Genomic DNA, 24341 nt, shown 5'->3' with positions numbered 1-24341 from the left:
AAAATTAAATTTCATTTCCCCCTTCTTTAAAGTGTGAAAAGGTAGATGAATAGCCAATGTTAAATCTAGGGAAAGGAAAAGCTACTAAAAATTTTGTGTGTTCCAGGTGTTCCAGCGCTCAGTCATAATCCTGTACAACAACAGTATGAAGTATATCACTGTTCTTTCTCCCAGCACTGCCCACGAAAAGGAGAGAGTTCACAGCTTTCCTAAGGCTGTTTGTTTAGTGAGCTCAAGGCAGAGCCAGGATTCAAACTGGGGGCTCCCTGGCCAGGCTACGGCCCACCAGCTGCGGCATCCTCATATGAGAGTCCCCTTCTGCGTTTGAGGAAAAGGTTGTGCTTTCCTGGCCTGCTGGTTTTGCAGCTCCCCTGCCATTTTCTTACCTGAAAGGTTTGCTGTCTGGGTCAGTGTCTTTGAACCCCATCTCTTCTAGCTTGCAACGGCGATAAAGCTCGTAGTGCCGGCTGTGCGTCTGCTCCCTCAGGTCCTCCATGTTGACTCGGATCAACATTTCACGCAGCTTCACAAAGTCACAGTGGTTTTCGTTTTCAACTACAAAAGAGGAGGGAACAGGAAGAAGGTGCATATGGGGGGGAAGCATGGCCATTTAAATCAAGACTGGGATGGAAATCTATCCTGGTCCCAGACTTGAGCTCTCTCACCCACCCGTTTTGCCTTCCCAACACAGCTGCGAGGTAGGTCAGAAGCCAAGAGCAAGTGACCAGGCCAAGGTTGCTGGGTGAGCCAATTATGGCAAAGTGGAGATTAGAACCCTTGTCTTCCATAGGCTAGCCCAACACTCAAATTACTACACCATACCAGCCCATGTGCAAAAGCATTTTCTTGAGAGTTCAAAGGATTTTGCATGCAATTTTTCAGCAACTCTCACAACAGCCCTATAAGGTAGGCTTGTTTAAGAATATTCAGGAAGTTCTTGAGAGATCAATTAAGGGTTCCTTGGCTCGTGTTCTTTAACCACTCTACTGCACCTGCTCTAGATGGGACAATCCTTTGTGACCTACCACTCAAAGAAAGCTACAAGGGCCCCAACTGATATTTCTTTGCAAGGGACAAAAGAAAGACACAACTCATAACAAGACACCACCTCCGAAAATGTGCATTATTAACCCTGTATCTTTTCACAATGACCTGGATGATCCAGGCAAGGCCAATCTCATCAGATCTCGGAAGCTAAGCAGGGACGTCCCTGGTTAGTACTTGGATGGGAGACCACTGAGGAAGTCCAGGGTTGCTAGGTGGAGGCAGGCAATGGCAAACTACCTCTCTTTTTGAAAGCCCTATGGGGTTGCCATAAATCGGCTGTGACTTGATGGTACTTTCCACCACCATCATTTCTATATTGAGTGCTTTAGAATCCCCAAATCCCCCAAATTTCTACACTAAGGGGCAATTTAAATCCAACTCAGCATTGCACCTAAATGTGCCTCTTACTGTTTATAGGGAACGGAGACTAGTTTATTCATTCTGGGAGCTACACTGAGGGAGTACTAGCAAATTCCTAATCCACAATAATGGGACCAATGAAGACAGCACTGACTGGCAGAATCCATACAATCATGAAGTGCATTGTGCACACACCACAATCCCTTGTGCAAAGCCACCTAGTTGGTCTATGAGGCCAGATTTGAATCCAGAGGTTCCAAGGTCTAAAGGTCTGGTCTGGGCAAGAGCCAGCGTGGTGTAGTGGTTAAGAGCGGTGGTTTGGAGCAGCGGACTCTAATCTGGAGAACCAGGTTTGATCCCCCACTCCTCCACATGAGCGGCGGACTCTAATCTGTTGAACTGGGTTTGTTTCCCCACTCCTACAGATGAAGCCAGCTGGGTGACCTTGGGCTAGTCACACTCTCTCAGTCCCACCTACCTCACAGGGTGTCTGTTGCGAGGAGGGGAAGATGATTGTACATTGGTTTGATTCTTTCTAGAGAAAGTCGGCATATAAAAACCAACTCTTCTTCTTCACACACACTAAAGGACAACATGGCAGAAAGGAAGGCACCAGCAAAGGAATCCAGCTCTGAAGGTTCCTTTACATACCAAACTCTAAGTAGATGGAAAACAGCACACCATGGGGAAAGATTCTTCCCTCCCCTTTGCTTGTTGCACTGGCTTTCTGCTCTCGGGGAGTCTTGAGCATCCTCCAAAATATAGTGATCCAACCTGCAGTCTGATGCTGTGCAGTTCATTCTACCACCACAGCATCACCATGGTGTTGGGCCTCTATCATTCAACTGCGCCAGATAGCCAATCTGAGAACTCCCAATGGAGATCCAGCCTTCTATATTCACTGTGCAAGACACACAGAGAACTGTCAATGCCTTTGAAAGACTTTTATAGGTGCTCGGAACAACAGTGCCGAAAGCAGAGGCAGTTGCCATCTGAAGGTGTAGAGGTCCTGCTGATAGTATTATTGGAAAAATATCTGGAGCCTAATTTGAGTGACAGAGGATTCTTTCCTCCTCCGGAATCAGCCCCTCCCTTCTGTTGACAGTTATTGTAACTAACTGACGCTGCTCACTGCCACTGACAACTGCCTGTCTCTGCCTCACACTCTCTACCAAGACGTTACACTGTTTTAGTTAAGATGAGGTAAAAGTTACAGAAACCTCTTAAAGAAAATATTGAAAGACTTTATGAACATTTATTAAAACAGTTTTCCTTAAGCATTTGATACGTGTGCTATTCAAAATTCCTCCACATTCATAGAATTGGCTGTTTAAGAACTCTGCTGTTAGGTGGAATATCCTGCATCTAGTCAGTGCTGGGATATTACCGCACAAGAAGGGATTGGATTAATTTCCCTTCCCCCCACAACAACTATCCATGGAGGAGATGGAACTTCCCCCCCCCCCCATGGAGTGCATTATTGGGTGCACAGAATTTAATTATGACTTTTAAAAAATTAAATTGTTTTTTTTACACCCATGAGAGATTTTTTGATAAGAAAAAGACCCAAAGCGATGTACAAAGTTGGAAGCATGAATTATTATTAACCCTACTCAACAGCCTCTGATGGGAATTCCTAGCTGCACGTGAGAGCTCCATGTGGACACCAGAGCTTACACGGAGCTTCATGCCAGAATTTGAAACTAAGGATTTCAAGAAGCAAGCAACTAAACCCATGCAGCCAAAATGGAGGGGAGAGAAGAGCTAGCCTTGCGTGTCTTAAACAACAGCCCCACATGGTGGTGGTGAAAAGTGCCAGCAAGTCACAACCAACTTATGGCAACCCCATGGATTTTTCAAGGCAAAAGACGAATAGAGGTGGTTTGCCATTGTATGTCTCTTCACAGCAATTCTGGACTTCCTTAAGAACATAAGAAAAGCCACGCTGGATCAGACCAAGGCACATCAAGTCCAGCAGTCTCTTCACCCAATGGCCAACCAGGGGCCTCTAGGAAGCCCACAAACAAGATGACGGCAGCAGCATTATCCTGCCTGTGTTCCACAGTACCTAATAAAATAGGCATGCTCCTCTGATACTGAAGAGAATAGGTGTGCATCATGACTAGTATCCATTTTGACTAGTAGCCATGGATAGCCCTATCCTCCATGAACATGTCTTCTCCCCTCTTAAAGCCTTCCAAGCTGGCAGCCATCACCACAGCCTGGGGCAGGGATTTCCCCAATTTAACTATGTGTTGTGTGAAGAAATACTTCCTTTTATCTCTTTTGAATCTCTCACCCTCCAGCTTCAGCAGATGACCCCATGTTCTAGTATTATGAGAGAGGGAGAAAAGCTTCTCCCTGTCCACTCTCTCCATACTATGCATAATTTTATAGACCTCTATCATATCTCCCCTTAACCGCCTTCTTTCCAAGCTAAACAGCCCTAAGTGCTTTAACAGCTCCCCACAGGGCAGTTACTCTCGCCCCCTGACCCTTGGTGGTCTCCCATCCAAGTACTAACCATGGCTGGCCCTGCTTAGCTTCTGAGATTGTCCAAGATCAGGCTATGGGAACAGGAATACCATGATATGGTCCTTGGAGGGTGTCTGCAGTTCAAGAGAGGAAAATAAGAAGCTCTTGACATCCCACCCACCCCTTCATTCTCTTTGTTTCGCGTTCCACCTCTTCAAGAAACTGGTTCGTAGCATATTATTCAACAATACATTATCATTTAAATATACAGAACATTTCCGTCCACACAACCAGGGGGGAAAGTTCAGTGTGTGGACTTCAACATACCCTGCACGACGCCCCACGGGTACTGCCTGGCCTTGGCCATCTTATTGCCAATCTTCACTTCTTCGGTGCTGCCGACAACAGCAAACGGGAGATGGACCTGCAATGCAAAACACTAGGAAAGATCAGGGGAATCCCTCTGTGGTTTCTCTGCCAGGCACATTTTCTAACTTTTTTTAAAAAACGATACTATTTGATGTCAACCACGCTAACCTTTGATGATCTATTATTATTCAAGTGCCTCTGGAATGAAGCCAATGTCTTTCAAGGATGAAATTGCTGGCAACGAAGACCAGAGCTGTCTCCTTCCCTGTTACAACTTTTCGCATCTGTGTCATAGCGCAATGTGTGTTCAGTGCCATCAGGTCACTTGGACTTATGGCGACCCTATGAATTAATGACCTCCAAAACATTCCATTGTTAAGAGCCTTGCTCAGGTCTTGCAAATTACAGGCTGTGGCTTCCTTTACTGAGTCAATCCATCTCTTCCTCTTTTCCTACTGCCTTCTACTTTTCCTGGCATTGTTGTCTTTTCTAGCAAGTCTTGTCTTCTCATAGTGCAACACATACATTAATATTGGCATTATGTAGTTCACTCCAGTGGAGGGAGAAAGAGTTTGTAAGTATTGACCTGCCCGCCCCCCACTCTTCAAGATTTGGAGATTTCAGCAGACGTTGCGTGGATGCACACTTTCAAAAACACCTTAGCAGCCGAAAGGACTAGAAAGCTGCATATCCGTTTAAAAAATGATAATCTAAATTATCACTGCATAGGGCTATACCGCTTTATGAATACCATAGACTGCCAAAAAGACAAATCACTGGGTTATAGATCAAATCAAGCCTGAACTGACCCTAGAAGCTAAAATGACTAAACTGAGGCTATTGTACTTTGGTCACATCATGAGAAGACAAGAGTCACAGGAAAAGACAATCATGCTAGGAAAAGTTCAAGGAAGACCCAACAAGACATGGCTTGAGTCAATAAAGGAAGCCACAGCCCTTGGTTTGTTATGATAGAATGATAGAACATTTTGGAGGTCGTTAATTTATAGGGTCGCCATAGGTCAGAAGCGGTTTGAAGGCACTTAACACACATACAATTCACAGCAATTCGAAGAACTTTCCTTCTTGGATGGCTAAGCAGCATCTTCAGGCAAGAAGGTAATTAATGGTCTGATGGAGGCATTAATTGCCCTGGGCAAGGGGCAGCAACGGGACAGCATTGTGGACTCGAACACAGCACAGGCTTCAGTGCCTGTTTTGTCCCCTTGAATCACAGTTACATATTGATGGGCTGCAGTGGAAGCAATCTTTGACGCTTCCTAGTGACTAGGGCAGGGTGAAGGGAAGGAAGTCAAGCTGCCTCCGACTCCCACCCAATTTTATTAGCTTTCACTAAAGGAGGAAGGAAAAGGAGGCATAATAAAAACAGCCTGGCTGCTTACCACAAACCGGGCTGCCAAAGCAACCTGGGAGGGGACATTCTTAAGCTTTCAGGTTTCAAAAATGTCAGCGGTATCTACTTGAACAGCAGATAATAGTGGTGATAATATTAGCGTGCGCACTAAACAGCAGGACGGGGGGGGGAATACCTGTCAGGGCCAAGACAAATGAAGAAGAAAAAGAGTTGGTTTTTATATGCTGACTTTCTCTACCACTTAAGAGAGAATCAAACCTTCCCCTCCCTTCAACAGACACCTTGTGCGGTAGGTGTGGCTGAGAGAGCTCTAAGAGAGCTGTGACTAGCCCAAGGTCACCCAGTTGGCTTCATGTGTAGGAGTGGGGAAACAAACAAACCCAGTTCACCAGATTAGCCTCCGCCGCTCATGCGGAGGAGTGGGGAATCAAACCCGGTTCTCCAGATCAGAGTCCACCGCTCCAAACCACCGTTCTTAACCACTACACCACGCTGGCTCTCTAAAGGGAGCCTCCGCATTCAGCGGCAGTAAACCTGTGAATACCAGTGCTGGAAGATGACATCAGGGGAAGGGGCCTTGGCCTCTATTCCTTGTTGCAGGACCTCCAGAGGAACTGGTAGAGGCTCCACCCCCAATTCTTGTAGGAATTTCCAAACCCAGAGTTGGCAACCATAGTGGGATGGGAGTAGGGTTGCCAGGTCCTTCTTTGCCACCAATGGGAGGTTTGGGGGGCAGAGCCTGAGGAGGGCAGGGTTGGGGAGGGACTTCAATGCCATAGAGTCCAATTGCCAAAGAGGCCATTTTCTTCCATTGAACTGACCTCTATCGACTGGAGATCAGTTGCAATAGAAGGAGATCTCTAGCTAGTACCTGGAGGCTGGCAACCCTATATAGGAGGTTGCCGTCCCAAAATCTGCATCAGGTCACCTCATTACCGAACCAGCTCTGCTTCCTCACCCCTGGCATGTTTTAGTTGATTACAGTCATTCAGCATTTAAGGAAATCCACATGTATACATTCTCTGGCTCTCTAACTACTCTTTCTCATTCTATGTTTGTTAAAAACTTTCAGCCGCACGAAGCATTAAAACGCACAAAGCCTGGCAAAAACGGAGTACTTCATTTCCTCCTGCATTTCCTTAAGCTCCCAACCAAAGCCTCAAAGCCACATCGGAGCTTTTGGAATTTAGAGTAAACAGCAACTGTCTAAAAATGTAAAGCCCAAGCCAGCCTGGTTAGCACTTGGGATTCCACCCCGTCCAGGATACTGTTTGTTTAAAAGCCAGAGACAGAGCCAAGAGGAAGCCAGGCCTGCCTGTCAGTCTCCCGAGAGTCATCCAGGTGGTGTTTTCATTACGAAGTGTGCAATTCTGAAGGGCTGGTTTGCATTTGGGGGACAGGCCGGAGGCCATGCCCAGCCCGAGGAAGCCAAGAACTTGGCAGATGGGTGTAGGAAAGGGAGAAGCTCTTGGCCGCAGCTAGGACGTTTCTGTGGCCGAAGAAACAGCACTGATCTCTTCCTCTCCGTTTTTGCATTTTTCTCTTTTTGTGAGGAACGCCCCTCAATCCGCTTCTGTTCTGTGCAGTGGCTGTCTTGGAACAAACATCTCCTCGAGGCTAAGTTATACCTTTACATATTTGAACCCTTCTGTCATTCTCACTGCCAGCATGGCTGAAGAATCAGGAAAGGGAAGGGGTTCCCCTCCTGCCTCTTTTAGTGAAAGGCCAAAATGGAGAGTCTAAGTCCCATCAATGAGTGAATCCATATAGATCTTAATCCTGAAGAGCTTGCCCTGACCTAGATCACCCAGGCTAGTGCAATATTCTCAGATCTTGTAAGTAAGAAGAAGAGTTGGTTTTTATATGCCAACTTTCTCTACCACTTAAGGAAGAATCAAGTTGGCTTACAATCACCTCCCCTTCCCCTCCCCACAACAGACACCCTGTGAGGTAGGTGGGGCTGAGAGAGTGTGACTAGCCCAAGGTCACCCAGCTGGCTTCATGTGGAGCAGCGGAGAAACAAATCCAGTTCACCAGATTAGTGTCCGCCGCTGATGTGGAGGAGTGGGGAATCAAATCTGGTTCTCCAGATCAGAGTCCGCCGCTCCAAACCACCACTGTTAACCACTGCACCACGCTAGTGTTATCCCAGGTTAGAATTTGGATGGGAGACCCACCAAGGAAGTCCAGGGTTACTACATGGGAGCAAGCAATGGCAAACCCCCTCTGTTCAAGGCAGATGGGAGAGAACAAGACTTACGCTCATCGTGGCGTTTATCTCGGCCACCGTCTCTTCGTCCGTCGGAAACTGATAGATCTGGACCCCGTTGCTGACCAGCTCGCTCATGATCTTGCTCTTGAATTTGTGCAGCTCGTTTTTGGCAATGGTGTCGGCTTTGGCAATGATGGGGATGATATTCACCTGCAACGTGGATGAGAACATGGCTGTTACACTGCGCTGGCGGCTTGCTGGGAAAGAGGAGGGCTAGTTTCCTTTGGAGACTTGGGAATGAGTTCCTTATAAAACAGCAGGCCTTTCTGTGTAATATCAAAGTGATGGCTTGCCGCAGTCCTGTTTTAGTAATTGTGTGCTGTGAAGATACATCTGACTCATGGGTTGTTTATGCATGGGAGTTTTACCTGAGGTTCGTTGCTGGCCGGACCAACACTGTCCTGTTGGGAATCTCTGCACCAGCAGTCTCCAAGCTCAAATCAAGTCCCGCCCCTTTAAATGCTGCTTTTTAATTGGCTTACTCGTAGTGCTTATTGTGAGAGAAAATCCCCCCCAACCCAATTGCCACATAAAGAAAGCATTTTAAGAACAATAACATAAAAAACGGAGCAATCTGAAAGGAGGTGGGGGGAAATCCAAGCCTGTTTTAAAAAGATTTTCTTCTGCTCAGAAAGAGCTCCGAAAAAGCAGGAAGTATTTCAATCCCCGCCTTGGGACATGCTGCTATTTAATTGGCTGTGAGTGAAACCAAGCTTGCATGCCCCGACCTTTGCCTTTTGCATGGGGATTTCTCCCAGGCTTTGCTCAGGGAAGATGGAAGAGTTGGGTTAACAGAGGAATGGGAAGACCCGGACATTGCGAGGGCTGGCAGCGAGGTCACCTCTAATGGACGGAAAACTCATGCATAACTCCAAGGAACATCCAAGACAGACCGGGGGCGAACGTGAATGAAAGTACCCATGCATAAATGACCATGGTGACCCTAGGACCATGGGGGTTTCCAGGCAACAGACATTCAGAGGTGGTTTGCCATTGCCTGTCTCCACATAGCAACCCTCAACTTCCTCAGTGATCTCCCATGCAAGTACTAACCAGGGCCGACCTTGCTTAGGTTTTGAGATCTGATGAGAGCAGGCTATTTGGGCTATTGAGGCTGCTACTCCTTTCTTGGTGGGTATTAAATGGCACAAGTGAGATAACACGTGAAAGAAACTGCCTTACTCCAAGTCAGACTATGGGTACGTGGAGCCCAGTATGGCTTGCTTGCTTTAACCAGCATTGGCTTTCTACATAGAGGTCTCCTCCAATATCTGCTACTGAGATCATTTTATAAGTAGACATGCCTGGAATTGAACTTGGGATCATCTTCACACAATAAGCTACAGACCTTTCTATGATTAATGCTTAGAATTTATGTAGCATTTTGGTGTTCAAAGTGCTTCATAAATCATAGAATCATAGAGTTGGAAGGGACCACCAGGGTCATCTAGTCCAACCTCCTGCACAATGCAGGAAATTCACAACTACCTCCCCCCAACACACACCCAGTGACCCCCTACTCCACGCCCAGAAGATGGTAAAAAAAAATCTTCCAGGATCCCTGGCCAATCTGGCCTGGAGGAAGCTGGTGGTGGAAAGTGCCATCAAGTAACAGGCGACTTACGGTGATCCCTTATGGGGTTTTCAAGGCAAGGGATACTCAGAGGTGGTTTGCCATTGCCTGCCTCTGTGTAGCAACCCTGGACTTCCTTGGTGGTCTCCCATCCACGTGCTAACCAGGCCCTGACCCTACTTAGCTTCCAAGATCTGACGAGGATAGTGGATTGCGTCCCATCAGTCAGATTCCCTCTTTCTCTTCAACGGAAACTCAGATGTACCACCCAAATGGCTGCCTCGCCTTACCTTGTGTTACAGATGCCCCTAGTGGAGGGTGAAGCACTCAAATCAGCCCTTGTTCTTTCAAACAGAGCTGGCCCCCTTTAAATTGCCAACTTGACAGATATGTATAATTTAACCTCCTGTGAGTCAGAGCTCACTTTGGCATTTGTACCAGATTCAGGCCCATGAAAGCTTATGCCACAATGAATGTGCTAGTCTTTGAAGTGTCACAAGACGCTCCTTTTTATTTTTATTTTTTTGGCTGCGGCTACCCCTCTAGAATTTATGCATAATTTGAGCCAACTGAATAAGCCCTACTGTCTGTGCTGAACTTGCAAAGTTAGGCTTTCCAGGTAATGGAAAGCAGCTTTTAAAATTGCTCTACAATGAAGACCTTATCAAATGCACTTGATGGGGGAACTGCTGACCTTTCTACAGTTTTTAGCTTCCTGCTCCCCTCTCCTTTTTTAAATTAGTAAAGGTGCAGCCAAAGAGATAAGATCCAGCAATTTGCATTTCAGAGAAAGAAAGATATCCATAAATAGAAGTCACCCCATACACACACTCACGGAGGCAAGTGGCTGTTTCCTCTGCTCTTTCTACAACAGCCGCGAACAGGAAATACTGTCTGTTGCACAGGCTGCTGCAGAGGAAATAGAGTCATTGCAAAAGTGAACTCGAAGAGCATTTTTATACATGGCACTTAATGCGCTTTTCAGCCCATGAATTGCCATTTGTGCGAATGTGTGAGTGCTCTTAAGATGGGGAAGAAAGTATAGGGAAATTAGTTATCTTTGGATCTATGAAACTTTATTTGCAACCAACTCGGTTCACCAGATTAGTGTCTGCCATTCATGTGGAGGAGTGGGGACTCAAACCCGGTTCTCCAGATCAGAGTTCACCACCCCTAACCAGTGCTCTTAACCACTACATACTAAGGTTGCCAACAACCTAGAGGGGGAAAGTGCGCTGTCCCTTTAATCGAGGCTTAATGTATGTAAATAAACAGCTGAAGCTTTACACGGCATGGTGAAATTCATTTAGAATATATTTGCCCCGATGCTGCAAACGTCACACGAAAATGAGCGCACGTTAAACTGCCTTATACTTAGGGTTGCCAGGTACTCTCTGGCAACTGGCATGGGATGGGGTGGGATAGAGACTAACTGGCATCAAACAGAGGCCAAGGCCACTGTCACTGGCAATGCAGTGATGTCACTTCCGGTATGCACCAGAAGTGACATCATCATGTCCCTGGTGCCATGAGGACGCTCTTGCAATTGGGCAAAAAGAAGTTGTTTTTACCATAGAGATTTGCCCAAATACCAGAGAGTCCCCAGGGTGGGGGTGGGGTGATGTCAGCACTTCCGGTATGGCCCGAAAGTGACATCACTGCATCACTGACCACAGAGGCCAAGGCCTTAGCTTGCTGCTGGGATGACCCCACCCCACCAGCTATCTGAATGGCACCAGGGGGAGGAGATCCCCCACTGGGGATCTGGGAACTCTACTTATACCGAATTGGCCCCTTGGCCCATCAAGGTCAGCACTATCTACTCAGACTGGTAGCAGCTCTCCAGGGTTTTTTACATCACCAAATACCCAATCCTTTCAACTAGAGATGCTGGGGCTTGAACTTGGGACCTTCTGCACGTCAAGCAGATGCTCTACCACTGAGCCACGGCCCCTCCCCAAGATCCATGATTACTTAAAGACCATCCCCATTCCAGCCTAGAGTAAGTACGAACTTAACATTGACCCAGAAATGAAGAGGGCTTTTTTTTTTTAAACTACTGACGTTGCTTGAAAATCCTCTTATATTATATAAACTTGTCCCTTCTAGTAGATGCTGCTAATCCTTATTTGGATGAAAAGCAAACATTTGAGCCAAAATTGCATGCTTTATTTTCTGCAAATATCTAGGCTCGTACCCCTCCCTCCACCGGATTTAAGTTTGTTTTTTTACAGTATTAAGAAGAATGCCTGGTGGAAGAATAAATGCTCTTTCAAGCTCCTCATCTCCACAATCCTGAATGTTTCTTTATTCCAAATTATTCCTTATTCCCAGATTGAATAAGAAGCAAAAGGATAAGAAGGGGTGCCTTGTGATGAGTGAGGGTACAACACTCCCCCACCCCGGCTCTAGAATATGCACAATATATTATATTTGGGTCAAGCCACATAAGGAATTTTAGTCAACTCAACTGCCTGGAAGGCTCAGCTGATGGAAAAGGCATCCTTTCAGCTAATTACAGACCACCTACTTCCTTATGAACCTGCCCGAACACTACGGTCATCTTCGGAGGCCCTGCGTCGAGTACCTAGGCCTTCTGAGGTTGGGCGGGTGGCATCCCCGGAGAGGGCCTTCTCGGTCATGGCACCAAAGCGCTGGAACTCTCTCCTCAGGGAGATTTGTCTGTCCTGTTGCCATCTTCCACCAGCAGGTGACGACTTTTTCGTTTCGTCTGGCGTTCCCTCAATGATCTCTCCTTCCTGACCAATGTTTTTGTGTTTTGTATGTATTTTAACTCTTTTAAAAACTTTCAGTGACACATGTTTGGGAGGAAAGAAGAAGAAGAAGAAGAAGAAGAAGAAGAAGAAGAAGAAGAAGAAGAAGAAGAAGAAGAAGAAGAAGAAGAAGAAGAAGAAGAAGAAGAAGAAGGAGGAGGAGGAGGAGTTGGAGGAGTTGGAGTTGGAGGAGTTGGTTTTTATATGCTGACTTTCTCTACCACTTAAGGGAGACTCAAACGAGCTTACAATCATGTTCCCCTCCCTACAACAGACACCCCCTGAGGTAGGTGGGGCCGAGAGAGCTCGGAGAGAACTGTGACTAGCCCAAGGTCACCCAGCTGGCTTCATGTGGAGGAGTGGGGAAACCAACCCGGTTCTCCAGATTAGAGTCCACCGCTCCAAACCACCACTCTTAACCACTACACCACGCTGGCTCTCTTTAATGGTTTTAAAATGTAATTTTATCATGTATGTTTTAAATTGTAGCCACCTTGGTGGCAGAAAGATGGGATACAGGGTTTGTAAATAAATTACAAGCAATTACTCTCTGAAATGAGCACTTCTCCCTAGCTGTGTATACATACACAACCACACACATACATTATCAGATCATAAGGATTGATCTAGTTGGATCTCCAACTAGATCAGCATCCTTTTCCCAAGAGCAGACACTAGGTGCCTCAGGAAGCTCACAAACAGTGCGTAAAAACAAAGTGGTAGCCATCCTTCTGTTTGTGCTAAAAAATCCTAAACAGAGGTACACTGTCTCTGGATACGGAGGTTCTATGGCCAGCACCCATTGATTAACCTATCCTCCTACAAATCTCTTTGGTATTTCTAAAGCCTTTCTAAGTAGTGGCTGTCACATCCTGTGGTGCCGAATTCTACAAGTTAATTATATGCTTCGTGAAAAAGCACTTTGTTGTTCAAGTTTCTTTGAAACAGTGGAGCAAGACTTCTGGAATTTGAGAGCCAGGCATCACTAATAGGGAGAGAGCGACGGAGAAAGAGAGACAGAAAATAACAGAAAGAGAAAATAACAGAAACATACAAATCTGCCCATGCAACTTTGCACACGTCCATCATCTTGTTTGAACTGGGTTGGCATCTGTGCAAAGTGCATTATGCATGCTTAGCTAGCATGTCAGACAACGCATGCATGGTTAATACCTGATTCTGCTTCGTATCAAAGCAAGTAGTGGTGTACCTTACTGTCGAGCTTCTTCATGGTGACCAGATCGAGAGACTTCAGCGAGTGGCCAGTGGGTGCGATGAAGTATAAGCATGCGTGGATCCTGGTGTCGTGATAATTGAAGAGAGACCGCCTGATCTTTAGTTCCTCCTGCAGGTAGGCTTCGAATTGAGCATCTATGTACTCCACAATGGACTTGTAGCTGAAATAGAAGAGGGCCACGTCAAATTACACTGCAATTTTCATTACTGACAGGATTCCTTTGAAGATAGCAGCCACTACTTTAATGAGTGTGTGTGTGTAGGGGGGGACAGAGTCCTAGGAGAAAAATTAAAAAAAATAAGGTCTTGGCAGCTGACTGGAAAGCCAGCGTGGTGTATTGGTTAACAGCGGTGGTTTGGAGGGGTGGATTCTGATCTGGAGAACCGGGTTTGATTCCCCACTCCTCCACATGAGCGGCGGAGGCTAATCTGGTGAACTGGATTGGTTTCCCCACTCCTACACATGAAGCCATCTGGGTGACCTTGGGCTAGTCACAGCTCTCTTAGAACTCTCTCAGCCCCACCTATCTCACAGGGTGTCTGTTGTGGGGAGAGGAAGGGAAGGTGATTGTAAGCCGGTGTGATTCTACCTTAAGTGGTAGAGAAAGTCGGCATATAAAAATAACTCTTCTTCTGACCATTGAGTTCCTGGTGATTTCTAGAGCTACCCTTATCTCTTCCAGGCTGCTCTAAGAATCGCCAGGACCTCTATAGTCAGAACTTGCGGTTAGCAACCAAGGCCTTATTTTTCTTTTTTAATTTTTCTCTCCAGGATGATTACCTCCCCTTTGGCCCTAGTTTCCACCTGTCAACCAGCTGAGCATTGGCAGACAAAGGCTACAATTGGCTGGAGTTCTTTTGCCATGAGCAGGCAAATAAGAACCCTATTAACAAGGGTCAGAGACATACCCAAAGCCAGCCCTACTGTGAGACATGCTAAAGGAGAGGGAGAGGGAATCCATTATGCCCTAGCTCAGGGGTTGAGAACATGAACTGCATGCAAAAAGCCCCAGGCAACTCTAATTACAGGATCAGGTAGCAAATGATGGGAAAGACTGGGGATCCCAGAAATCCACTGCCAGACACAATATCCAGCAGGCCAGTGTTCTAATTCCCTATAAAGCATCGCTATATGCTCACAGCCGGGTGCATTTCTTTGAAAGCCCAAAGGTCCCCAGTTAAAAGGATTTCATGCAGCAAGGCTGGCTGTGGTACACATGAAGCTGCCTTATACTGAATCAGACCCTTGGTCCATCAAAGGCAGTATTGTCTACTCTGACCAGCAGCGGCTCTCCAGGGTCTCAGGCAGAGGTCTTTTGCATCATTTGCTTGCCTAGTCCCTTTAACTGGAGATGCCGGGGATTGAACCTGGGACCTTCTGCATGCCAAGCACATGCTCTACCACTGAACCACGGCCCCTCCCCATAGTTAGGTAGTTAGGATTGCCAAACTCCAGATGGGGCCTGGAAATTTCCCGCTATCACAACTGATCTCCAGACAACAGAGATCTATTCCCCCTGAGAAAATGGCTGCTTTGGAGGGTGGACTCTATGCTATGGCATTATACCTCGCTGAGGCCCTCCCGTTCCCAAACCCCACCCTCCCCAGGCTCCACCCCCAAAATCTCCAGGTAATTCCCAATCCAGAGTTGGCAGCCCTAGTGGTGGGACCACCAGTCCAGCATCAGAAAAGAGCTTCATATATACATGATGTTGCTGTGGGGAACAAGACACGATTTTAGGAGTCGTGAGTTTTGAACACCTAGCGGCCCTTCAATCCAGACTGCGGCCTGTGGAAGGAGAAGGAAATCCTTCTGCTCTTTATTCCAGAACAGAAATGGAAAAATTGGGCCGTGACACCGTATTTATACAGCAACCTCCAGCGATGAGAAGAGTGGAACCAGAAACCTAACACAGTTGACTTGTTCTGAGCACTGGAGACCATGACACAGATTTGTTGACCTGGGATCTCCACGGCTTGTAAGAAATATACCATCTTGGCCCCCACGCAATCCTTTCCTTCCCCTGCCAGATCTACAAGGACAACAGTAATCTCCACTTTTACATTCAGACAGTGGATGGCTCCCCACATAACCACCTATGTTAATACATTTTTGTGTGCCAGCCTCTGCAAGAGAAATCGGGAACCAAGGAGTTGCCAAGGGCTCCTTAAATAGAAGCAATTGTTTATGTGAATGTATCTCCAGGAAGTCGTGTGTCTTTCGAACAGGTACACAGAAAATGACTAATTCATACACTCTGTCTCATTTTTCTTTCTCCCCTGCACTCTTTGAGCTAGAGGAAAGGAGGAGGAGGAAGCGAGTAACACAGCAACGAATGCGTGTTTACAGAAGCTTCAAATTATTTGCTTCCAAGGGAGGGTCTGTGTGGAAGAGATTAGCCCCAGTTCTCCCCCATGCCCCGCAGCTATCCCATCATACCTCAGGCACACATCAAAGAGAAGGGGCTGTGGCTCAAGGGAAGAGCCTCTGCCTTGCATGCACAGAAGGTCCCAGGTTCAATCCGCAGCATCTCCACTCCAATGGACCAGGTATTAGGTGCTGTGAAAGACCTCAGCCCGGATCCTGGAGAGCTGCTGCCAGTCTGAGCAGACAATACTGACCTTGATGGACCCATGGTCTGATTCAGTATAACAAAGAGGAAGAGTTGGTTTTTATATGATGACTTTCTCTACCATTTAAGGAAGAATCAGACCAGCTTACAGTCACCTTCCCTTCCTCTCCCCACACCAGACACTCTGTGAGGTAGGTGGGGCTGAGAGAGTGTGACTAGCCCAAGGTCACCCGGCTGGCTTCATGTGTAGGGGTTGGGAAACAAATCTAGTTCACCAGATTAGTGTCCGCTGTTCACGTGGGGGAACGGGGAATCAAACCCAGTTGTCCAGATCAGAGTTCACCACTCCAAACCACCGCTCTTAACCACTACACCATGCTGGATCTCATGTGCTTCATGTGTGTTCAAGAGAAGGGCTAGTAAGTGGAGAGCAAAACAGATCTCTAATTGTTCCCTTCAAGTACTACCATCTACCACAAGACGAGTCTTCCATCACCACTAATCCCAACCTTAAAATGCCCACAAAAGGTCAGAGAACCCATTTTATGATGTATCCATGCAGACCAAGAGATTAATTGAGTGAATTGAGTGACCAGCAGACACTGGTTGCATTGCTGATTTCTCTGACTACACACCCACCATCTGACCAGCGTCTTGTGCAATCATGGGACAAGATGGCAGGCAGACGGCCAACTTTGCTCAAGTTTGATATGTCACGCAGTTGGCCCCCGGCACCTCACATAGTACTGGCACGCACGAAAATGTGACCACCACCCTGGGCACTCTGGCAAACCGGTTCTTCGCCTCATAAGACGAGGGGCAAGAAATGTTAAGCTACAAATCCATGTACCACTACAGTCTGGAAAGGAAGTGGGTTTTGTGTGCTGACTGGGTTCTAAATTCTGCACTTTTAGAGAAATATTGGTCACAGCTGGCTTTTCGACAGAAGATGAACCTTCTTTGTCAAAGCATTTCCTAACGAGATGGGACTCGCTCCGACTGAGTGCCCGGCTGTCAGGACATCTATTTGCACACTGGAAGCTAAATTTAAAAGCAGCTAATACGTGCTACAGCTGTTCCTAGTGTCCTGTTTGTTAGCTTTAAAGGGGGGAAAGCCGCTATTCGGGGTGGGGAGGATCCATTGCGAATACTAATCTTTAAAAGAGAGGTTGTGCAATGCAAATGTTTTGGACGGCACAGCTGGGAGTCACAAAACATGTCACGCAATTAGGCAACCAAATTCATTGTGGGAAGAAAACCTCTCCTACTGCAGTTGTAGGGACGAGCATAGCTGTTGGCTACACTTGGGAGTATCCTACGGGAACCAGTGAATTGACTATATGATGCATGATATTGAATTACTTTGGAAACTTGAATAGAATTGGGGCTGAGGAAATATTCTTGAAACGGCCGTCCCCCATCTATACCCTCCGAATGAAGAATGTACCTTATGGACTTTTTTAATGAATATTCCTACAAATATGTATTGAGAAAATTGTATTGCACAAAGACTGCATCGAACGTGGATTGTATATTTTGTATATATTTGTAAATGTGCTACTTGTGTGTATTCCCACTTGCTTGTTTATTACTGCATGTTTAAACACAATATAGTTGTTGTTACATTGTACTATATCGTTCCTGTGCTAATTTCCAAACCTTACGGTAGTGGCACGGAAGTGCTTTGATTTTCGGTTGCAACCTACAGGTGATGGCTGGAGATCTCCTGCTATTACAACTGATCTCCAGGAGACAGATATCAGTTCACCTGGAGAAAATGGCAACTGGACTCTATGGCACTGAAGTTCCTCCCCTCTCCAAACCCTGTCTTCCACAGGCTCCGCCCCCAAAATCTCCAGATATTCCCCAACCCAGTGCTGGCAACCCTAGGCATCAGACTAGAATCTGTAGACCAAGGTTCAAAACTCCACTCTGCCATGGAAGCTTCTTGGGTGACCTTAAGCCAGTCACACCCTCAGCCTGACCTACCTCACAGGGTTGTTGTGAGGACAAAACAGAGACAAGGAGAATGATGAAAGAAACTTTGGAACCCCACTGGAGAGAAAGGTGGAGTAGAAATGAAGTAAATACAATTATATGCCTTTCAAAATGAACAGAGTTCCAGCCCTGGACATTGTGTCAGTGATACAGCCACTTGACCTATTTTATTCATTTAGTATATATATGTATTTTATTTTGTGTGTGTGTGTGTGTGTGTGTGTGTGTGTGTGTGTGTGTGTGTGTGTGTATATATATATATATATATATATATTAAGTATGGGTGTGACGGCTGGACAATGAAGAAAGCTGAGAGGAAGAAAGTAGATTCCTTTGAAATGTCGTGTTGGAGGAGAGTGTTACGGATACCCTGGACCACCAAAAAACCAAATCAGTGGGTTATAGTTCAAATCTGAACTGACCCTAGAAGCTAAAATGACTAAACTGAGGCTGTCGTACTTTGGTCACATTATGAGAAGATAAGAGTTGCTGGAAGAGACAATCACGCTAGGAACAGTTGAAGGCAGCAGGGAAAGAGGAAGACCCAACAAGAGATGGATTGACTCAATAAAGGAAGCCACAGCCCTCAATTTGCAAGATCTGAGCAACGCTGTCAAAGATAGGACATTTTGGAGGACTTTGATTCATAGGGTCGCCATGAGTTGGAAGCGACTTGACGACACTTAATACACATATTTTGTTACTGGGAAGTATACATGGTCCCCCTCTCCTCCAGAGAATCCTTATAACAAACCTGTGAGGTAGGTTAGGCTGAGAGTCAGAATTTCAACCTGTCTCTTTCCAGTTGTAGTCCACCACTCTAACCCAGGAATTCTCAATCTCAACTAACCTGTTGGCGCTTTGGGGGTTTTGACAATGGGAGGTGGATGCTACCACAAAATGGCTGCCATGGGGGCTGGTGCCAATCACGAAACATTGGGAGACTGCAAGCCACGCATCCTCAGGCACAAAGGCCGCGTATCTTGGGCTCTTCTGAAGCACCTCCTACCCCTATGAGGGGGAAACCAGGATCCGCTCTTTGCTTTGAGGAAAGGAGGCTTTGCGGAAGAAGTAAATGTGTGTCAGGCAACCCATCTGTGAGTACTGGGATAATTAGCCACCATGCTGATGTAATGGCTGGGGTACACAGAAATCTCTGTGACCAAAGATGCTCCTGTGCTTCGGCTACTCTTTGGCCTGTAAAAACCGAAACTGGCTGGAACATGAAAGGGATGGGGAAAAGAGAGAAGTAGTCACAGCTGGGTTCTCTATAGCTCTTGGACACAAGAGGTCTACGGTATGCAGCTGTCAGGAATTTGGCTGCTCTTGCAGCATTGACTAAAAAACCCCAGGAGAGGCCAAGCTCTGTTTCATGTTTCATAGTTTGGAGACAACCCATCACCCTGTTGATGTGGGGATGATGCAGAACTCTGCAATGCCCACACCGCCCTTGTGGTCTTTTGCATAGTTGTGGAATGAAAGGGGTGAGTTAAGGAGTGAAAAGGGAAGGGCGATGTGGAGAAGTGGAAAGAAGAAGAAGAGTTGGTTTTTATATGCCGACTTTCACTGCCACTTAAGGGAGACTCAAACTGGCTTACAGTCACCTTCCCCTCCCCACAACAGGCACCCTGTGAGGTAGGGAAGGCTGAGAGAGCTCTTACAGAGTTGTAACTTGCCCAAGGTCACCCAGCTGGCTTTGTGTGGAGGAGTGGGGAAACAAATCCAGTTCACCAGATTAGCCTCCGCCGCTCATGTGGAGGAGAGGGGAAATCAAACCCGGTTCTCCAGATTAGAGTCCACAGCTCCAAACCACCGCTCTTAACCATTACACCATGCTGGCTCTCAAAAAGAGGAAGGTCTGGGGGAACAGATGATGGAAGCAGGGGGCAAGCAGGAGAGAGCATAAAGATTATGTGTAGCCCATGCGCTCTCTCTCTCTCTATATATATATATATTTTCATACCCCACCTTTGGCCAAATATAAGCCCTCCCCAAGGCAGCCAACAGGGGTTTTCAAGGAAAGAGACATTCAGAGGTGGTTTGCCATTGCCTGCCTCCATGTCACGACCCGAGCCTTGGTGGTCCTCCCATCCAAATAGTTACCAGGGCTGACCCCACTTTTTTTTTTTGTCGTCAAGTCACATCTGACTTATGCCGACCCCGGTGGGGTTTTTAAGGCAAGAGATGTTTAAAGGTGGTTTGCCATTGCCTGCTTCCGTGTCAGGACCCTGGTGTTCCTTGGAGGTGTCCCATCCAAATACTTGCCAGGGTCGACCCTGCTTAGATTCTGAGATCTGATGAGTATATTATTTTACATAACATTTTCTGTTCTGCCAGTCACAGGCAGGGAGCTAGGCAGGGAACAGGAAGACTCAGTTCCTGGAAATATCTGTCTACTTGTCTGGCTAAAATTTTCAGCAGGCATTCTGCACCCACTTCCAAGCAGATCTCCACAGCTCTTATGCTCCTTTAAGAAAACAAGAACCAGGTTCTGAAGAAATTGAGATTTATGCAGATTATAACAATGCACAGCCATGGTGGCATATACACACCTCTGGTTACAGATAAAGGATCACACATACAACTACAGGACAGTTGGGAACTCCCCTCTGTGCAGATAGTGGATGTGATATCCAAAGGAAGCGACAATTCTACCTGAACTGCAAATATTATTTAAGATTCTCTTGCTTCCCAAGCCTCCAAAATTCTGGATAATTAAATAGTTTTAAATTATTTTGTCTGCAATGCTACCTTTGCACAAAGTCTGGATTGTAGAGCATTTTCTGTTTAATTGTTTTGTTTCTATGGGGAGGGGCTGTGGATCAATCGTAAAGCATCTGCTTGGTAGGCAGAAGGTTCCAGTTTCAATCCCCAGCATCTCCAGTTAAAAGGATCAAGCGGTAGGTGATCTGAAAGACCTCTATCTGAGACCCTGGAGAGCTGCTACCAATCTAAGTAGACAACACCAATCTTGATGGACCAAAAGGCCTGATTCAGAATAAGGCAGCTTCATGTGCATGGGGCATAAAGACCAACAGTCCCGAGAAGGAATGCTCACATGAACACATGAAGCTGCCTTATACTGAATCAGACCTTCGGTCCATCAAAGTCAGTATTGTCTCCTCAGACCGGCAGCAGCTCTCCAGGGTCTCAGGCAGAGGTCTTTCACATCACCTACTTGCCTGGTCCCTTTAACTGGAGATGCCAGGGATTGAACCTGGGACCTTCTGCATGCCAAGTAGATGCTCTACCACTGAGCCACGGCCCCTCTCCATGGCTCTCCAGGGTCTCAGGAAGAGCTCTTTCACATCACCTACTGCATGATCCTTTTAACTGGAGATGCCGGGGATTGAACCTGGGATCTTCTGCATACAAAGCAGAGGCTGTTCCACTGAGCCACAGCCCCTCCCCTAAAGATGAATACAAATGAATCTGACTTATACTGAATCACACTCTTGGTCCATCGAAGTCAGTACTGTCTACTCAGACCAGCATCGGCTCTCCAGGGTCTCAGGCAGAGGTCTTTCACATCACTTACTTGCTTAGTCCGTTAAACTGGAGATGCCAGGGATTGAACCTGGGACCTTCTGCATGCCAAGCAGATGCTCTACCCCTGAGCCATGGCCCCTGCATGCAAAGCAGATACGCTACCACTGAGCCACAGCCCCGCCTCTCCCTTTACCCAGCACGTCCTAGTGATAAACATAGGAAGCTGCCTCATACAGTGTCTGATCAAGGGCTCACTTTTCCTACCACTGTGCACTGCAGTTGGCAGAAGTTCTCCAAGACCTCAGGCAGGGGTCTTTCCTAGTCCTGCAAGAAGAGATCCTTTGACTGGAGATACCAAGGATTGAACTAGGTGGGGGTCCTTTACATTTGAGCCACCTGCTGTACCACTTTGCATTTGCTGCAAAACCCCACCTAGCTCCACCACACAAGACAACATACTACAGCACCAAATGGGTTCAAAAGCCAGCAAGCTGGGCATTCTTCCCTGCAAGCCACACATTCCAGGAATTCCAATCTTCAAGTCACAAGTTCCCTATTTAGGGAAAATGCAGATGAAACCATTAAAATAGCTGTGCTGCTGGCAACAGTCCAAGCAGGAAACAGAAGGAATCAGGCCCATCTAGTCTATGAACTTCCACTCCAGTTTATAATGGGAGAGAGCCAGCTTGGTATAGTGGTTAATGGCGGTGGACTCTAATCTGGAGAACTGGGTTCAATTCCCCAGTCCTCCACATGAAGCCTGCTGGGTGACCTTGGCCCAGTCACAGTTCTCTCAGAACTCTCTCAGCCCACGCGGAGGCAGGCAAGGGAAAAACTACCTCCGAACATCTCTTGCCTTGAAAACCCTACAGGGTCGCCATAAGTCAGCTGTGACTTGATGGCACTTTCCACCACTCTGTGTGTGTGTGAGTGTGAGTGTGAGTGTGTGTGTGTGTGTGTGTGTGTGTGTGTAGCAGTGGGGAAACCAATCCAGTTCACCCAGATTAGCCTCCACCGCTCACGTGGAGAAGTGGGGAATCAAACCCGGTTCTCTAGATCAGACTCCACTGCTCCAAACCACTGCTCTTAAACACTACACCACGCTGGCTCTCAGAACTCTCTGGGTGATCAGGGATGGAGATGAGAAGAATGACATCACACCAACAGTTAAACATCACTTCTGGTGAATACCCAGAAGTGACATCAATGTGCCAATGTGACACCCTAGGTGTCACCCAAAAGCTTGGGTGACTCCTAGAGCATTGTATCTGCACAGTAATGTCACTTCCAGGTATCTGTCAGAAGTGCCATTGTGCCATTGGTGCAAAGCCAATTTTCCTGTCCCATTTTTCCTCCACTGCTCCACTGAATTCCTTGTGGAATTTGCCTGCTTTTGTTTTCCGTCCGACCAGCACTCCAGCAGTGTAGTGGTTACAGCATCAGACTAGGATCTGGGAGGCCCAGGATTGGACCCCCACTTTGCCATGAAAGCTTGGTAGGTAACCTTAAGCCTGCCTCTCTCTCTCTCTTTCTCAGCCTACAGGGTCACTGAGACGGCAAAATGGAAAGGGAAGAACCCTGCAAGCTGCTCCTGAGCTCCTTGAAGAAAAGGAGAAACAAGAACCAAATACAACTAACTAGCGAAATAAATACAACTAACTAGCAAAAAAGCACGTGCATCACTATGGCTTGTCGACTCATTATTAATCATTCATTTGCAAGCCATGATTTGTCCTAACCCACTCGTAGATGTACTTCCACATCCTGATTCACTGGCAGATCAAAATCCATGGCTTGTCGAAGAAGAAGAAGACGAAGAAGAATAAGAAGAGTTGGTTTTTATATGCCGACTTTCTCTACCTTTTTAAGGAGAATCAAACCAGCTTACAATTGCCTTCCCTCCCCCTCCACACAACAGACACCTTGTGAAGTAGGTTGGGCTGAGAGAGTTCAGAGAGAACTGTGACTAGCCCAAGGTCACTCAGCTGGCTTCATGTGGAGGAGTGGGGAATCGAACCCGGTTCACCAGATTAGAGTCCACCGTTCCTAACCACTACACCACGCTGGCACATTAAAGCTTCCCAAACCATAATTTGGTATCATGTCTTGAACTGAATCATGGACTTGGGACTGTCAGCCGATCCTCTGGCCCTGTTTGGGTTGGTCTATTCACTTTGTTTAGAAGCTGGGAATGCCTGGGTTATGATTTTAATCCTTTTAACCAAACTGCTTCTATCTGGGTGAGTCCACCTAAGGCTTACTAGGGTGATTCGATTGTCAGATTTGGAGGCGAGGGAGGGAGACAGTTACCTGCATCTGGCTCTCACCCTGTAAACCTACTTTTTGGTACCCATTCTACTTCTGAACAAAAACAGAAAAAACCAAGATGGAATCAAGCAGCAAAGGGCCATTTCTTCGTCACTAGAGTAGCCGACTTAGCTGGAGAAAGATGTCCTGTCCCATTAATAGAGATTTAGTGTGTGGAAGTGGGCAGTTGAAGCTTTTGTAGAGATTTAGTGTGTGGAAGTGGGCAGTTGAGAATCATAAGAGCTGGAAGGGGCCATACAGGCCACCTAGTCCAATCCTCTGCTTAATGCAGGATCATTAAGCTTCAGGATCATGAAGAGCCAGTTTTAAGCTGGAGAAAGATGCCTGTCCCTTTAATAGAGATTTAGTGTCTGGAAGTGGGCCGTTGAAGCTTTTCATGGCATAGAGATAAATAACATCCCATTAAGCCTCTATTAAAAAAGGACAGGACATTTTTCTTTAAGCCAGTTGGCAACCTTATTCCTCCCTCTTC

At 46.7% G+C, this 24341-nt stretch overlaps 1 protein-coding gene across 3 annotated transcripts in view; it reads right to left on the bottom strand.

The window, feature by feature from the left end:
* Positions 1–24341, bottom strand: part of SEPTIN11 (septin 11) — a 120403-nt gene that overhangs the window by 34084 nt on the left and 61978 nt on the right. For all 3 annotated transcript variants that reach the window (XM_056855146.1, XM_056855144.1, XM_056855145.1), the window contains exons 4-7: positions 13456–13642; positions 7887–8048; positions 4210–4306; positions 387–555 (exon numbers count right to left, since the gene is read on the bottom strand). In XM_056855146.1, coding sequence (XP_056711124.1) covers positions 387–555; positions 4210–4306; positions 7887–8048; positions 13456–13642 — 615 coding nt within the window. The remainder of the gene's footprint in view (positions 1–386; positions 556–4209; positions 4307–7886; positions 8049–13455; positions 13643–24341) is intronic.

The sequence above is a fragment of the Euleptes europaea genome, chromosome 9, assembly GCF_029931775.1.
Source record: "Euleptes europaea isolate rEulEur1 chromosome 9, rEulEur1.hap1, whole genome shotgun sequence".
Classification (NCBI taxonomy): Eukaryota; Metazoa; Chordata; class Lepidosauria; order Squamata; family Sphaerodactylidae; genus Euleptes; species Euleptes europaea.
Note: the sequence above shows the minus strand (reverse complement) of the source record. Positions and strands in the feature narration are given on the sequence as shown.